Source organism: Otolemur garnettii, unplaced genomic scaffold (assembly GCF_000181295.1).
Source record: "Otolemur garnettii isolate 467f Iridium unplaced genomic scaffold, OtoGar3 scaffold00146, whole genome shotgun sequence".
NCBI classification, from domain to species: domain Eukaryota; kingdom Metazoa; phylum Chordata; class Mammalia; order Primates; family Galagidae; genus Otolemur; species Otolemur garnettii.
The window spans coordinates 4,335,703-4,353,437 of record NW_003852541.1 but is presented as its reverse complement, the minus strand read 5'-3'; the positions used below and the strand labels follow the sequence as shown (position 1 = coordinate 4,353,437).

The following is a 17,735-nucleotide window of genomic DNA, read 5'->3' as shown; positions in this document are numbered from 1 at the left end:
GACCACAGGCACCCGCCACAACGCCCGGCTATTTTTTGGTTGCAGCCATCATTGTTGTTTGGCGGGTCCAGGCTGGGGATTCAAACCTGCCACCTTAGGTGTATGTGGCTGCCACCTTAGCCGCTTGAGCCACAGGCGCCGAGCCTGCAAAAAATCTTTCTAAAGAACCATTTACATAGCAGGTGTTTGTTGAATATTATTTTATATTTGTAAATAAATATTTGTATTTGTACTTTAAATACTGTTATTTCTGAAAAAGGAAATGGATTTATGGGAATAAAACCCCATTTTATATAATGGCTTTTTTAAGAAATAAGAATGTTTTGGCCAGGGTTGGGCTTGAACCCACCACCCATGGTATATGGGGCCAGTGCCTTACTCCTTGAGCCACAGGCACCACCCTAAGAACGCAATTCTTAAACACTTCATTCAGCAACCTTTTGTGAAGTGAAGCACCGTACATGTATAGTAGGCTGGACACACTTGCCCAAGACCTGTGAAGGATCCTTAATGCAATAAAAAATTTACAGGCATTGACATATTATTAAAATGTGACTTTTAAACTTGATGGCTTAAAAGATATATATTTTCGGGAGGCGCTGGGGCTCAGTGAGTAAGGCCCCCAGCCCCATATCCCGATGGTAGCAGGTTCAAGCCCAGTCTCAGCCAAACGACAACAAAAAAAGCTAGGTATTGTGGCAGGCACCTATAGTCCCGGCTACTCAGGAGGCTAAGGCAAGACAATCGCCTTAGCCTAAGAGCTGGAGATTGCTGTGAGCTGTGACGCCACAGCACTCTACTGAGGGTGACAAAGTGAGACTCTGTCTCTAAAAATAAAAAAGAAAGAAAGAAAGAAAGAAAAATATATATTTCCAATAGATCTTGCTGGATTAACTGTGTCCCCAATTGGTAACATATTAATCAAGTCCTCATTAATTAAGCTTCTAAAATATACTTAAATCCCTATTTTATTAATTAGCAGGCTTAAGTGGACTTATATACTTTATGAAGAGTCTCCATTTTTTGAGATTTGAACATCAGGAAAAAACAGCTACTTACAACATAATGAAAGTATAGCCTCAGGAATGTGCCATCAGAATAGTGTTCATTAAAACAGAGGCCAGAATAGCAAGACTGGGCCAACAGCAAACTAGAATACAAGGACGAGTAGACAGTCTTCAACTAACTAATCAAGAGAGAAAACCATTGGGGTGTATCTAAGAAACTGATGAAGTCTAGGGAAAAGTGAACCTGCAAAAACATCCCCTAGCAAAAGGATTCTTAAGGCTTCTTTAGATTCAAAGACATACATACAAATCATAAGAAGCACAAACATGGAAATCATACCTTTTAGGCCTAAAGTCTGCAACTGAAACAGTTTTCCCAGCTCAAAAGGTAGAACTCGTAACAGGTTGTTATTTAAATGGAGCTCCCTGTTGATGTAAAAATTCCAGGAATTCAGAAAACATATGAACTTTTAACTATTAAAATCAATGATATAATTTCTAAGAATATAAATGCAGAAGAGTGACAAAATTTTGTATTATAATGTCTGGTACAGTGCTTCACAGACTGTGGTTAAAATGAGGCAAACTGCCATAGATCAAAACTTTGTAAAATACAGAAAAAAATAATTATTAGAAAAATGAAATGAGGGGAAAAAGATGAAATAGTTATCTAATATAAAATGTATATCTAATATAAAAGTTATTAGATTCAACAGATAAAACAGCCTAACATGATCTATTTAAATAAAGAGAGGCATGGCGGCTCATGCCTATAATCCTAACACTTTGGAAGGCTGACGGAGGAGGAGTGTTTGAAGTTAGAGTGAGCTCAGATGATACCACTGCACTCAAGCCTGGGAGACAGAGTGAGACTCCATCTCAAAAACAAAAAAGATGGAAAATTAAATGATATTATGATCATGTAGTAAGAACTCAAAGAGCTTATGACAGCTGCACCAATTAACTTTATAATTACTACTTAATAAAGTTTCACTTTAGAAATAATAGCAGCTGTATTAACTACTCATGATTATTCCAATAATTTATTACATATACATAACCATAATATAAATATCAAAGGAATTTTCAACAGGATAAAAAAAAAAACACATAAAACAGAGACCACACTGAGATATTGGCAATTTTACTTATCAATTTTTAAGTGTGAAGAAAAACCATTTCTATAATCCTTAGTTTCTAAAATTTAAATGAATCTTGGTCACTACTGAGCAAACCAGAGGTAAATGGCCATAAAATGAACAAGAGAAAGTAGTTCTGAATAACTGGTTTCTGTTTATTCTCCAAATACATACATGGAAGAGAAGATTTTTCAAGTAGATTTGTTTCAGAGAATCAAAGGTGATTATGTTGTATACTCAATAATTAAGCCTAGGCTGGCTCATGCCTATAATCCTAGCACTCTGGGAGCCTGAGGTAGGTGGATCCCTTGAGCTCAGGAGTTTGAGACCAGCCTGATCAAGAGAGAGATCCCATCTCTACAAAAAATTAGAAAAATTAACTAGACAACATGGCAGGTGCCTATAGTCCCAGCTATTCGGGAGGCTGAGGCAAGAGGATAGTTTGAGCCCAGGTATTTGAGATTCTGTGAGCTATGATGTCCTAGCATGCTAGCCTGGGGCAACAGAGTAAGACTCTGTCTCCAAAAAAAAAAAAAAGTACACTATATACCAAGTAGGGTGCAAGTGGCTTTTTACTCATGATCTCAAATATCCCTAATCCTGGGTTAAGAAGCTTGCCTAGAATCACACAACTTATAAATGGCAAAGCCAAGATTCCAACCTGAGCTCCATGTGACTCTAAATCTTATGCATCATACTATAGCCCACCAAATTTAATAACTAACTCACAGTTTCTTTCAGGTTCCATCATACATGCAAGCCAAAAAAAGGCTTCAGTAATTGGCAATGGTTTCCTGGATGACACACACAGTGGTATGAAGGATGGTGCCCCAACTATCTGTCACAGTTAAGAATGTGGGATAACACAAATGTTTTATAGCTATTTACCTCTACTTTGTCCAAAACTTTTGGTTCAAGAATAAAGTACATTACACAAAACATAACAGTTAAAAAAAAAAACACCTCAGGTAATGGATCTACTTAATTTATTACTTATTAGTTGACACTTGATTTTCTCAAAACCTTCTCATGAAGTATAGTAATGTTTACTTTTATCAAATGTCATTAAAGCAACAGTGTTTTTTCCTACCAATACAAAGGCTGTGATTTCTTAGAAGGTATAAAGAAAGTATGTACTAAGTTGAATCTGCATACCTGAGTGATACCATGTTTCCGAGTTCTGCCGGTAAACTACGGATTTTATTAGATGACAGGTCCAGATACACCAAATTGTGAAGCTTGGCAATGTCTGAAGGAATGCGGGACAGGGAATTGTCACTCAAATGCAAAGCTGTCAAGTGAGTTAGTGACCATAAAGATGAGCTTAAGCTTCTTACTTTTCCTGCAAAAGAAGAAAACGTGGAAGGATTATATAGCGTTCCCTATAATTTGGTTTGGGGATTAAGACTTAGATTTTTTTTTTTTTTTTTTTTTTGCAGTTTTTGGCAGGGGCTGGGTTTGAACCCACCACCTCTGGCATTTGGGGCCAGTGCCTTACTCCTTTTGAGTCATAGGTGCCCCCCCCCTTTGAAGACTTAGATTTTTTTTTCTGTTAAATGATAACTACGTACATTAATGCAATTCTGGGGTACAGTGTGGTGTTTTCACATACAATTTGAAATATTTTCATCAAACTGGTTAACATAGCCTTCATGTCATTTTCTTAGTTATTGTGTTAAGTCGTTCATATTCTACTCTTAGAAAGATTCACTTGTAACCTTGTAAGATAAACCATAGAAGTGATCTCTCCAATCACCCTCCCTCCCCCCTCCCCCCCCATATTCTTAGGCTGTTATTAGGTTATAGATTTCATATGAAAGCTATAAGTTAAAACTTAGATGTTTTAATGGGTACCTTAAAAATTACCATCCAAAAATTTGTGAACAAGTTAAAAGGGGAAATCTTACCTATTCTAAAACAATTCACTAGTATTAAGTTATAAACTCTCTACTTAGCAGATTAAACCAAAAAATTTAGGTTAATCTATCAATATTTAGATTGCATTTTTATGTTTAAGAGCACAAAGGGAAAGGATTTACCTTTTAAACAGACTGCAAATGTAAAAGAAAAGATATGTGTTGTTTATAGTAATGATAAATCCAATATTTGATTATGACTGAGTTGGATTTATGTAAAACAAAATCAAATTCTGATATCTCAGAGGCTGTTCATATCTGTACTCAAGAAAATAAGAATTTTGCCTTACAACAAAAAAGAAAACAATGGGCAGTGCCTGTGGCTCAGTGGCTAGGGCGCCAGCCCCATATGCCAAGAGTGGCGGGTTGAAACCCAGCCCTGGCCAAACTGCAAAACAAAAAAGTAGCTGGGCGTTATGGTAGGCACCTGTAGTCCCAGGTACTCAGGAGGCTGAGGCAAGAGAATGGCCTAAGCCCAGGAATTGGAGGTTGCTGTGAGCTATGATGCCACACACTCTACCCAGGGCGATTAAGTAAAACTCTCTGTCTCAAGGAAAAAAAAAAAAAAAAAAAAAATATATATATATATATATATTTTTTTTCCTCAGTTTAGTTGAGTTTTAGAAGTCTAAGAGTATCCAAGGATAATAATTCCAAGAACCATGTAACTAAATAAAATCTTTACTACATATGTGCAAGTAACAATACTTGCCCAGAAACATTTCAGATATTAAGTCATAACTTTATCATCAAAGAGTAGTAAGGCATAAAGTGACTCAGGATAGAATTGTAATAACTTTTGATGCAATATTCAATCTGTACTTTGGCACTTTTTGATAAGATGCCAATGGTTTCTACAATCCATCTAAGAACTTTTCCCATAATTCCCCTAATGGTTCAGGATCTAATCTGAAAGAAAATGAAATAAACAGATATAATGAAAATACACCAATCTTTGAAAAATTGATTCTCTACTGGCTGAAAAAAAGCACCCTTTAGAAACTTCTACTTCTCATCAAAATGGAGTAAGAGGAAGTAAATTTATCATCCCTCCTGCAACAACTGCAATGCCAGACACTACACATGAATCAACAAATTTTAGAGATCAAACACAACCAGTGTAAGAGGGTGGGAAACAAACAAGGTAGACCCTACATTTGTCTCAGCTTACTTCCTGGACAGCATGTGCAGGAGGCAACTCCAGTAAAGCAAGTGATCTCCCTGAGATCCAGGACAGAGAAAGTCCAAGGAAATTGAGGCAACTAGAATTCAAGAGGCAGAATAAGCAGAAAGAAGAGAAATAGAGATGTCTGAGGATCGTCCCCCTCAAATTTTCACCTGAGTAATGATCAATACACACACGTGAGGAACTGCCTGAGACAGGAAAACAAACCCACAAGGACTGTTGGGCAACAATCCCCAGATTCATGAAGAACCAAGGCTACATTGTATTCCTGTACACTAGAGGCAGGACTACTAATGGTTTCTTCTTGAGATGATGATAATGCTTTCAAGTCAATTACGGCAAATATTGCACAACTCTTCTGAATACACGGAATCCACTAAATGTGCACTTTATTTTTTTTTTTTTTTGGTTTTTTTTGAGACAGAGCCTCAAGCTATCCCCCTAGGTAGAGTGCTGTGGCATCACAGCTCACAGCAACCTCCAACTCCTGGGCTCTAGCGAGTCTCCTGCCTCAGCCTCTCAACTAGTTGGGACCACAGGTGCCCGCCACAGAGCCCACCTATTTTTTCGTTGCAGCCGTCATTGTTGGTTTGGCCCAGGCTGGATTTGAAACCGCCACCTTAGGTGTATGTGGCTGGCACCTTAGTCACTTGAGCCACAGGCGCTGAGCCTAAATGTGCACTTTAAATAGGTGAATTATATCTCAAGCTACTACAGAAAAGAGAGAAAGGCAGAAAATTTCCTTATTTGATGAAAACTATAAATCCACAAATATAAAAGCTCACTGAATCCACCAAGAATTTTAAAAATCCATAAAAAGCAAAAAAGAAAATTACAGAAAGGCACATCTTAATCAAATAGCTTAAAACAAATAATAAAGAGAAAATCTAAAAAGCAGCCAGAGGGGAAAAACATTTCATTCAGAGGAGCACAGATAAAATTCCAGCAGACTTCTCACTGTAAACAATGAAACAGAGATGACAGTGAAGCAAAATCTTTAATGTATTTAAAGGGAGGAAAAAAAAATCCTGCCAACCTAGCAAGTCAGCAAAATATCTTTCAAAAACGACAGCAAGTTAAATATTTTTTCTGATACAGGTTAAGCATCCATAATGCAAAATACAAAGTGCTTCAAAATCTAAAACTTTTGAGGGCTGACATGAGATGGTTGACTTTGCTTTTGTTTGGCTCCACGTACACAAACTGTTTCATGCACAAAATACTGTATAAAATTATCTTCAGGTTATGTATATAAGGTGTACATGAAACATAAATGGATTTCACGTTTAGACTTTAGTCCCCTCCCCAAGATATCTCATTATGTATATGAAAATACTTGAAAATTTAAAAAAATCCCAAATCTGAAACACTTCTGGTCCCAAGTATTTCTGATTAGCATTACTCAACCTGTATAGGAAAGCTGAAAGAATTTGTTGCTAGCAGACCTACATGATAGGAAATTTTAAAAAAATCTTTAGGCAGAAGACATAGAATACCAGATGGGAAATCTGCATTAATAGAAAGGAATGAAGAGCACGAGAAATAGTAAATTATGTGGGTAAATGTAAGAGATACTTTTCTTACATATTCTAAATCTCTTTTAAAAGATAATTAACTATTTACCCTGTTGGTGGCACTGCAAACTAAGATGGGAAGAAATGTGGAGAATCCTCAAAGAACTCAAATTAGATCTCCCATTTGACCCCACAATACCACTATTAGGCATCTACCCAGAAGAAAAAATCAAATTCTTTTATCATAAAGACATTTACACTGGATTGGTATTGCAGCTCAATTGACAATTGCCCAAGATGTGGAAACAACCTAAATGCCCATCAACTCAGGAATGGGTTAACAAACTGTGGTACATGTATACCATGGAATACTATTCAGCCATAAAAAGATGGTGACTTTACATCTTTTGTGTAAACCTGGATGGAGTTGAAACACATTCTTCTCAGTAAAGTATCACAAGAACAGGAAAGCAGATATCCAATGTGCTCAATACTAATAATGAAGCCAGTAAATGATCTAATTCACACACACATAGGAGAAAAATTCATTTCAATTCAAGTTGGTTTGGGGGGGGGAAACAAGGGAGGATGGAAAAGGAGGGTTTGGGGTAATCCCACTTAATGAGCACAATGTAGGAGTATATGGGACATCTTTTGGGTGTGAGACACAACTACAAGAGGGACTCTACTTAACAAATTCAAATATTATGACCTGGTTGTTTGTACCATCACATTAATCTGAAATTTAAAAAAAAGATGATTAACTATGTAAAGAAAAAATTAGCAACAAAATACTTAAGAGTTTATTTATAACACATGCAGATGTGATATAACAAAAGAATAAATGATGAGAGGTAGAAACAAAAATGTATTGGCTTCTTATATTCAGTGTATGTGTAATGGTGCATTATTACTTGAAAGTATACTGTGGTAAGTAAACACCATAAACCCTGTATCAACTAATTAAAGAATTATAGCCAAAAAAAAAAAAAAAGACAACAAAGGAGATAAAATGGAATGCTTAAAAGAAATAATACTCAATTGTTTCAAAACAAGGAAAAAAATAGAAGAATTAAGTGGCATGAAAAAAAAACTTAGAAGATAATATCTCTAGTAAACAAACAAAAACCCAAATAGCAAGGTTTTTAAAATCCAACCATAAGAATAATTACATCATTAAAATTAAGTGGTCTAAACAACCCTATTAAAACGTTGTCAGTTTGCATTTTAAAAGAAGCAAGACCCAATCATACACTGCCTATAGAAATGTACTTCAAATATAAACATGAGTAAAATTAAGAGAATGAAGAAAGATAAAATTATGCTAATACTAAGACAGAAATAGTTATAAATCTGACAAAGCATATTTCAGAGCAAAGAATAAAGAGGTAAAGAAAGACATTTCATAATGAGGAGTCAATTCATGAAGAGGATATACAATCCTAAATATTTATGCAACTAATGAAGTAACAAAATACTTGAGCAAAACCTAATAGGACTGCAAATCCACATAGTAATTTCAGAACCCTTTACTCAATTTACAATAAGAAAATCAGAAAGGATATAGATGACTTGAACGGCATTACCAAGAAACTTGTCCTAATTTTTATTACACTACTACTCTAAACCCAACAAACAGCAGAATACACATTCTTTCAAAGTACACAAGGAATATTTACCAAAATAAATCACACGTCGAGCCATAAACAAGCCTCAAAAGATTCAAAGGGACTAAAATAAAAAGCATGTTTTCTGACAAAAGTATCTTGCAATTAAATTGGAAATCCATAAACGTATCTGGAAAATTCCCAAATCACAGAAATGAACTTGCTGGGGAGAAGCATTCAAAAGAATAACTAGAAAGTTTCTTGAACTGAATGGAAATGAAAAATATAATACATCTAACTTTGTAGGATGCAGCTAAAGCACTACTCAGAAGGAAATTTATAATACCATAGTCCATACTAGAAAAGAAGGTCTCAAGTCAAAATGATCTTGGCTTCTATCTTAACAAAGAGAAAAAAATTAAATACAGTGTAAGCAGAAGAAAGGAGATAAGCCTAACAGCAGAACTTAATAATATATAATAAGGAGAAACAGACTAATTCCCTGAACCAAAAGCTGGTTTAAAAAAAAAAAAAAGAATAAAATGGATAAATTTAGCCAGACTGATCAGGAGAAAAAAAGAAAAGAAACAAATACCTAATATCTGGAATAAAAGGTAAAATCACTATACTACAAATATTAAAAAGATACAGGTCACAAAAATAGGAATAGGAAACAACTCAAATGTTCTTCAACTAGGAAATGTATGAACACAGTCATACATGCAGTTAAATCTACTCATTCACACAACTTACATGACATGCAAAAGACTACATACTGCATCACCCCATATATATGACATTCTTGCAAAGACAAAAACCACAGGGACAGAAAAAAGATCAATGGCTGCCAGGGCTATAGGTGAAGAGGTCGACTACAGCCAGTGGGGATTCTAGGAAGAGAGGAGTATACAACAGAAATACTCCTTATCTTGATTTTAGTGGTAGTTATATAACTATGTTTGTCAAAACTTGTATAACTATATCCTAAAAAGGGTAAACTTACACCTTGATAAATTGTAAGATTATATAAAAATTTTGAAAGTTACTCTAATACACTCAACAAACAAGACAAAATGAACAATTTCATAGAAAGACACAAGCTACCAAAGCACACTTAAATCTGCTTGAATAGACCAACATATTAAAGAAACTGAATCTGTACTTTCTTTTTTTTTTGTGACAGAGCCTCAAGCTGTCCCCCTGAATAGAGTGCCGTGGCATCACAGCTCACAACAACCTGCAACTCCTGGGCTCAAGCGAGTCTCCTGCCTCAGCCTCCTAAGTAGCTGGGATCACAGGTGCCCACCAAGGCGCCCACCACAACACCCGGCCATTTTTTTTTGTTGCAGCCATCATTGTTGTTCGGCAGGCCTGGGCTGGATTCAAACCCGCCACCCTAGGTGTATGTGGCTGGCACCTTAGCCACTTGAGCCACAGGCGCCGAGCCTGAATCTGTACTTTCAAACCTTCCCACAAAATCTTAGAATGAGATGGATTCAGTGATGAACACTACCAAATATTTAAGGCCAATCTACTCAAACTCATCCAGAAAACTGAAGACGAGAGGATCCTTTTCTTTTTTTTTTTTTTTGAGACAGAGCCTCAAGCTGTCCCCCTGGGTAGAGTGCCGTGGCATTACAGCTCACAGCAACCTCTAACTCCTGGGCTCAAGCGAGTCTCTTGCCTCTGCCTCCCAAGTAGCTGGGACCACAGGCGCCCGCCACAACGCCCGGCTATTTTTGGTTGCAGCCGTCATTGTTGTTTGGTGGGTCCGGGCTGGGGATTCGAACCCGCCACCTTAGGTGTACGTGGCTGGCGCCTTAGCCGGTTGAGCTATAGGCGCCGAGCCGAGAGGATCCTTTTCAACTTTTCTTTTTTTTTTTTTTTTAAGAGATTAAAACATGTTTCCACCAAGTCCACAAATGTGGAGAAAGGACTGCAAGGTTCAACTCCAAACAAATACTCCAGAACCAACCTTCCCATTCATCTATCCAAATGTCACACCTCTGTTTGTCCTTTGGCATGGGAATTAAGACTATGATGTCTGCTGCTAGAATGGGCAACTGCCAGGGAGATCACATGACTCAGCAGGAACATCTCCATGCTCTGAAACTTGGGGTCTTTGCATCTCGGTCTACTATAGAAAACACCAAAGACATCCAAGGCCACCCTATCACCAGAACTTGCTGTTGGCCATTTCCAATCCATCTCATACCACTTGGAATTGATTGTGCTGTTTCTCTATCTTTGTAAAAAGAAGTTTCACTTATTTTATGTTGAGAATTATAAGTGGGAGAGAGTCATCCTGTCTTCCACCAGCACAGTATCCATCCCAAACTGGTCAGTGTACTGCTTCACGGTGGCCAGGACACTCAGGAGCTCAGCGAGCATGGGGGAGATGGGGTCATGGGCCATGGCAGATTTTAAGGCAGACTTTAGCACAACGTTCTTTAGGTAGTTCAGTCTGTTTCAGGTAGACACCTGAATGCAATTACTAGGAGGGGCAGTCTTATGTGGCATTACTGTTTCTGGTAGTTGACCAGTAATAAGTGATGCTCTTGGACTTGCTCTTCTGAATATTCATGCAAGGTGGGTCCCAGTTGATGTGCAGGATGCAACACTGATAGAGAGGGGCAAGAATGCTTCTCTTCTCCAGAAAGAGGTTCCCAAAGCTTTTGGCATTATCAAAAAGGATGAGCATATTATAGCGCCATCATCATCCTGAAAGCTCTCACAGTGATGGCAGTCAGCACTGCCAATCAGGTAGTCAAAGACAGCTGTGTTGATAATGTCCAAGAGGCGTGGGCTGGAGTCATAAGGGGATGTTTTTTCACAGCGTCACAGTAGCTCTCATCATACTCCTACCTGGCCAATTTGCCTTCTCGGTAAGTCCTGCCCCAGGGGTGTTGGTGTTCCTGTAGAGGCCACACATCTGGAAGCCAAAGTGTGACAGATCCCTCCATTGTATCTCCATCAGCACAAGCTGGCTCTGTTTCTCTTCAGTAATAACACTTCCCATAGAAACAAGTGTTGTTTCCTGCACTGAGGAAGGTGCTCAGCAGCTGCTCCATGGCAACAGGCTTGATCTCTGTTCGCAGATTAACAAATCTGCCAGCCACCAACAGGGCTCGGCAAAAACCCAGAATCCTGTCCAAATGAAAGGCTGCTACCTCTGCATTGTGTCTGTCATAACCAGCATATGGCTCCCCTTCTACCACATAGTCTTGGCTATACTGCTTAGGTTTGAAGACAACTTTCTGTTCTCCTTCAAGAATCAGTAAGGCTGGGTGGTGCCTGTGGCTCAAAGGAGTAGGGCGCCGGCCCCATATGCCAGAGGTGGTGGGTTCAAACCCAGTCCCAGCCAAAAACTGCAAAAAAGAAAAGAAGAATCACTAAGGCTTTCAGCTGTGTCCCTTTATAACCTTTAATGATTTTCTTGGTGGCCATCGCATGCATGATTGCTCCCAACTCTGGCGTCTCTTCAGGGTTCACTTCCTGGGGAACCACCCACTGGGCTGCAATCTCCTAGGGAGACTGCAAGGTGTGGTCCAGCTTGGGTGCCAGCTCCACCCATAAGCCAGTCATCATTTGGTGAAAAGCCCTCTTGTCCTTCTGGTTGGCAGCTGATGTATCTAAGTTGTCAATCAAGAAAACTTTGGTGAAGATAAAGATGACAAGGAGAATTGCTAACAGCACGACTTGCTGCTTTAGCTTCACGTTGATCTCTTTTCCTTCTCCCCAAACCACTGGTTCATTTATCAAGGAGAGCAGGTGCTGATGGTTACCAAGGAGATTCCATGATTATATACACTGGCCCATTTCTTCACAGAAGTGCCTTCCACAATTCCCGTCCAGCCCTAGGCTCACTCCACGGCTGCCCACAGAGTGCAGTGCAGTGCGGCCCTGGCTGCCTCTGAGGAGGGGTAGCCCCACCTCAACTTATTCTGAGACCAACATCACTTTGATTCCACCCAGAAGAAAACAGTACAAATAGTACAAGGAAACTATAAAAAGTTCTTTATGAACTTAAATGTAAAAATTCTTAATGAAATTTTTGCAAACCTAATCAAACAACATATTAAAAGGATAATGGCCAAGTAAGGTTTATGTCAGAAATTCAAGATTGAACTTTGCAATGTAAATTTATCTTAAAGGAAAAATTGCATGATCCTTTAAGTAGATGCCCTTTTTATTTTTTTGCCCTCAGTAGAGTGCCGTGGTGTCACAGCTCCCAGCAACCTCCAGCTCTTGGGCTTAGGTGATTCTCTTGCCTCAGCCTCCCAAGTAGCTGGGACGCCCACCTCAATGCCTGGCTATTTTTTGGTTGCAGTTTGGCTGGGGCCAAGTTCAAACCTGCCACCCTGGGTATATGGGGCCTGCGTCCTACTCACTGAGCCACAGATATTGCCCCTAAATAGATGCCCTTTAAAAAGCATTTGACAAAATACAATATCCACCACTAATTTTAAATAAAAGAAAAAACTTAGTAACTTAAGTTTTTTTTTTTTTTTTTTTTGTGAGATGAAGACCTCACTACATTGCCCAGACTGTAGTACAGTGGTTGTTCACAGGCATGATGCCACTATGGTTAGGACAGAAGTCTGGGCCTGCTTCATTTCTGATCTGAGCTGGTTCATCCCGGGTAGACAACCTGGTAGCCCCTGCTCCTGGAAGGTCACCATATTAATCCCGGACTTAGGGTGCAGACACTCGATAGGGCTAGAACTTCCAGCCTCAAGCAATCCTCCTGCTTTAACAGAAGTAGCTGGGACTACAGGCACTTCCAACAGGACTTCTTAACCTTAATAAAGGGCATGCAACCAATGAATGGTATCCTCCTAAGATCAGAAACAGTCAAAAATATCTCCTCTCACTACTCCTATTCAACATTATACTGGAGGTCCTAGCCACTACAAATAAATAAGAAAAAAAATAGAGCTGGAAGGCAGATGTAAACCTGTCTTTACTTGAAAATTGCAAGACTGTCTATGTAAATATCCTAAAGTATCTACAGAAATGACACTAATAAGTCAATTTAGCAAGATCATAGGCTATAAGGTAAAAAAATGTATTTATTTCTTCATACTAGCAATGAACAATCAGAAATTAAAATTCACAATAGTATCAAAATGATGAAAGAGAGGTAAATTTTGCAATAATGTGCAGAACCTGTGTACTGAAAAACTACTGAACAATGCTGAGAGAAATTAAAGAAGCCCTAAAAAAGTGAAAAGATATATAGTACTCACAAATCAGAAAATTCAATATTGTGTCAAAGTGTTGAGGCAAGAAGTAAAAGCAGAGCTAAAAGAATCTGTCCTAGCCACCCTGTGTAGGCCTTAGCCAAGCCGCAGGCTTTCTGTTGTCTGTATGTTCCGCTCTTGACATGCGTGGGGCCTACATTGTAACCCAGTAACTTCCTTGGACTTCCCTCGCCTTTGAGGGCAGGTGGTCCAACTGGTCTCAAGGGCGTGGACGAATTGGACCTTCCCATTGAGCCCCAGACCTTGAGGATGATGTCATGTCTTTCTCAGTTTTATGACCCTCACATGCACTCTAGCCCTGAAAAGTGGGTAAAAGGGAGGCAGGGGATTCGGGGGGTGGGGGGGGCTCGGTTTTGGAAACACTGGTTTTCCGAGTTCCCCTGGCCTGGCCGAAATAAAGCTGCTATCTCGAATCAAATGGTGCCTGGAGTCTTCTGTCTCCGTCGGTTTCCTACTATATTTCTTGGTTCCCTGACCGGGAATTGAGGTTTGGTGGCACAACTGTGCAGCCAGATTCTTTGGGTCAGGTTCTACCTGCCCTGCAGATCACCACCGTAGGGAACTCCAGCTGGTCTGGCGATGCAGTTCTCAGAGCACTCCTGGGATAAATTCTCCCAGAGGAATGTCTCATTGAGACTGAGCTGGCAAGGTCCCTGTGGCGGGTCACTGGGGAGGCTGAGCACCAGAGAGGAACCAGTTAACAGGTGGCGCCAGGCCATCCAGAATAAGGTATTATCGATCTAGGGACCTCATTACAATTTTAGTGGAGGAGGGAGCCTGATCACCTCCTTGGGCATTAGATCACCGGCAGGTCTGTTGAGAGGTGTGTGAGAGTGTGTGGATGTGGTGTAACTGAGAGAACTCCGAGACTGGAGTTGGATCTCCTGTCACAGGGCCTAGGGGAGTATTGGTTTGCCTCCTATGGCTAAGTGGCAGCTCAAGTGGGAAATCAAGGCTGTCCAGGTTAAGAAATGGGTTGGAATTGTGTGTATGTGAGTGCTTGGAGAATGACTGAGATGGGTAACGATAGGTGGGGCCTTGTACCCCCGACCCCATTCACAGGGTGAAATGAATGTGTGAGTGTGCCCTTCTCCCTTGCTCCAACTTTGCCCCTTGGCTATTCTGAGGGAAAGTAGAAGTTCCAGGTTTTCCGTTTTCTGTCTTTGGTGGCCACATGGCCATGTCATTTTGGGGGAAAATAAAGACATTAGAAAGGATTTTGTAGTTTTGTTACTGGAATTTCTTCAGTGAGGTTTTGGTCTCAAGAATTTGAGAATTGAGCCCATGGGCCACAGATCAGAGATAAAATGGGATTTTGTTGGACTGAGGGGCATGCAGAGGGAGTAAAGAGTGCCAGAGCTATTGGCAGAGGGGCCGCGCCTTGGAAAGTGTTGTAGTTCGGGCAGTCCAGGGAGCTCTGGATGGCCCTTGAAAAATCTGGGGGAGAAAGTGTAAATCTCGTGCTTTGCAAGGCTGTATCAATATCAGCAACAGGTCTCCAAGTCGGACAGACTCTGGAAGCAGGAGGGAGGCCCAGGTCAGAGGTTTCCTGCATGAGTCCTTTGTCTAGGGATAAATAATTGGCCCTGAGAGATATTTTGGCCAGGACTTGGTAGATGCAAAAATACATTTACAAACTGAATGGGTGTCCTGGCAAATGGATGAATGCAGCCCCACACCTTGGACAAGGTTATTAGGTCTTTGCTGGGGTTTTTGTCTGGGGAGAGGATTAGGGTCTGTGCTCCTTAGTCAGGGTGGAGCCATCCCAAGGTTTCAGGCTGCTTTGTTCATGACCTGGCTGGGGCTCAGAGAGTTTGTACCTGGAGATGGGAGTCTGATATCTGAGCTCACCTGAGCCTGAAAAATGGGGGTTCCCTGTCTAACCCTAAGTGGGAAAATCCTATATCAATGTTACATCTCATAAAATCTCTCTCATTTGTAAAATATAATAATTTGGTTGTTTAAATTGTTGGGGAAATTGAGCCTCTGTCAGAGGATAAGATTCTTGCTTTTTAAACCTTTTAATTATCAGTTTGGCTGAGTGAATGGGTGACTTCATAGTGAACTGAGATCCTATTTTATGGGAAGTGAGTTTTTTAGAGTAAGAGAAATCAGACAGAAAAGAGAATGGTGTGGTGTAAAGAAAGAATCTTGTGTGATAAATTTTGTCCTGAAAAAGAATAGGAAGGAAGTGAAAGGCAGGGCAAAAATGAAAGAAGGTGTAGATTGTCTGTGCAGGTTAAGTGAAGCTCATAAAAGAGAATTTGTGAAAGAATTTACATGTGATCCAGTTGACTATGTATTTCCTTTTAAAACTTTCGGCATGTCATCTTATTTGAACCAATGTTTTAGGCCTTTGATATTTGACAAACCTTCCAAAAATCAAAACTCTAAATCTGGGCCTTGGTGCCCATAGTGCAGTGGTTGCAGTGCTGGCCACATGCACTGAGGCTAGGGGGTTTGAACTCAATCCAAGAAACAAAAAAAGCACAGCTCTAAATTTGGTCTTTTTGAAATATTAAGACCACTGAAAGGCATAGAAACAAATTGAACTCATTTGATCTATTAAAAATGTATAGGAAACATCGTCAAATATGAAAGGGTGATTAATTTTGTTTGGGTTATGGTTATATATATGTTCCAATACTATAAAGCATGGATCTGTCCTAACATATACTGCCAGTAATAATTTTAATTCATCTAAAAAAAGAAAGTGTTTTTTATGTAACTGGCTGAGTCCAAAGTTTATCCTAAAAAGAAAAAGAAATATTAAGAGAGGCTGACAAAGTCTCTTGAATTCAAATTCCTGATGTCTTTGGAAATTGAGTACCTTCAGGCTAAAAACAGATTTTTAGAACTTTCATTGGGAAGTTAACATGTCTATGGGTATTGCTAACCTAACTTCAAACAGAACAGAAATTAATTACGTGAAACTAGGTTAGTTTGTTATGGCTTTTTGTTCAAAATATTATTGATTCTTTCTGTGTTCTGTTTTCCAGAAGTCAAGAAAATAATTCTCTGCCTTTTCAGCTATTTGTAGCTTTTCAAGCAATGTATGTGCTTAAGAGCAGAGTTTGAAACATGTATTTTTCTCTTTCCTTGATTTCTCCAGAATTTAAAAGCCATTTGTAAGTATTCTTAATTTCTGACAATACAGTTATTTGCATAAGTTCCACAAGAATCTGTTTTGTTCTATAGGACATGATAAAGGCACTGGTTATTTTACCAAGGCTTTGGCTGAAACAGCATTTCCAGAGGTGTCCAGACTGCGTTAAGGAATTAAGGTTGATTTTATAAGGCCAATAAAAAAGCTCTCTGAAAAACTGGCCAGACACCCATCAGTAACCTTTCCTGATCTGTGGTAAATAACAAAGGTCGCTTGTTGACAGGTCTGGGAATTGAAATGTGCTTGGGACCTCAAGAGAAGAGGAATTTACCCAATGCATACAGGTATCTAATGGCACAGATGAAACCTGGGCTCATGAAAGGCTTCTGAGAAAGTCTAGCCTGAAAATTCCTTATAAAAGGTTCCAGCAAAGCCAGAATCTAGATGGTTAATAATAATTCTTACTGTGCTTTATGCAAATAATCAGCATAATGAAGGTACAGTTTATTTTGGCAACTGAGTTGGTTCTGCTATAATTTGTCTTTAGTAAAGAGAGAAATTGGAGAGAGAGAAAAATAATTCAAAGGAAAAAGAGGCTGTGGCCCACCTGTATTAGATCCCAGCCTTGTCTGTACTGTCAACTCATAACATGAGACATTAAGTGTTTTACTAAATTGAACTGTTAAACGAGATTAGAGATTGGCCAAAGTATAGAACGGTATATAGTAGTTACACTTACTCTGAAGCCTTAAGACTCAACAAATGTCACCTGTTGGCTATACTAGGAATAGTTGTGCAGTATTAAATGTTATCTCATGTCTATGTAGATACTTCAGGAATACTAAAACCTAAAATGAGAATTTCCCAGTAAATGGCGTAACTGTAACACTGCATCCTTCTGCGCCTAATCTGTATACTCTGCTGGGTCTGTTGCCAGCAAAAGCCAAATGGTCCACTTGCCTGGACTTAAGAGATGCCTTTTTCAGTATAAGGCTG

The 17,735-nt window shown here is 39.3% G+C and overlaps 1 protein-coding gene and 1 pseudogene across 2 annotated transcripts in view; both read right to left on the bottom strand.

Moving 5' to 3' along the window:
- The window catches only part of CNOT6 (CCR4-NOT transcription complex subunit 6), a 109,675-nt gene that overhangs the window by 36,100 nt on the left and 55,840 nt on the right, over positions 1-17,735 (bottom strand). For both annotated transcript variants that reach the window (XM_012810988.2, XM_003799163.3), the window contains exons 3-4: positions 3,302-3,488; positions 1,348-1,433 (exon numbers count right to left, since the gene is read on the bottom strand). In XM_012810988.2, coding sequence (XP_012666442.1) covers positions 1,348-1,433; positions 3,302-3,488 — 273 coding nt within the window. The remainder of the gene's footprint in view (positions 1-1,347; positions 1,434-3,301; positions 3,489-17,735) is intronic.
- The window catches only part of LOC105887931, a 32,926-nt pseudogene continuing 25,843 nt past the window's right edge, over positions 10,653-17,735 (bottom strand).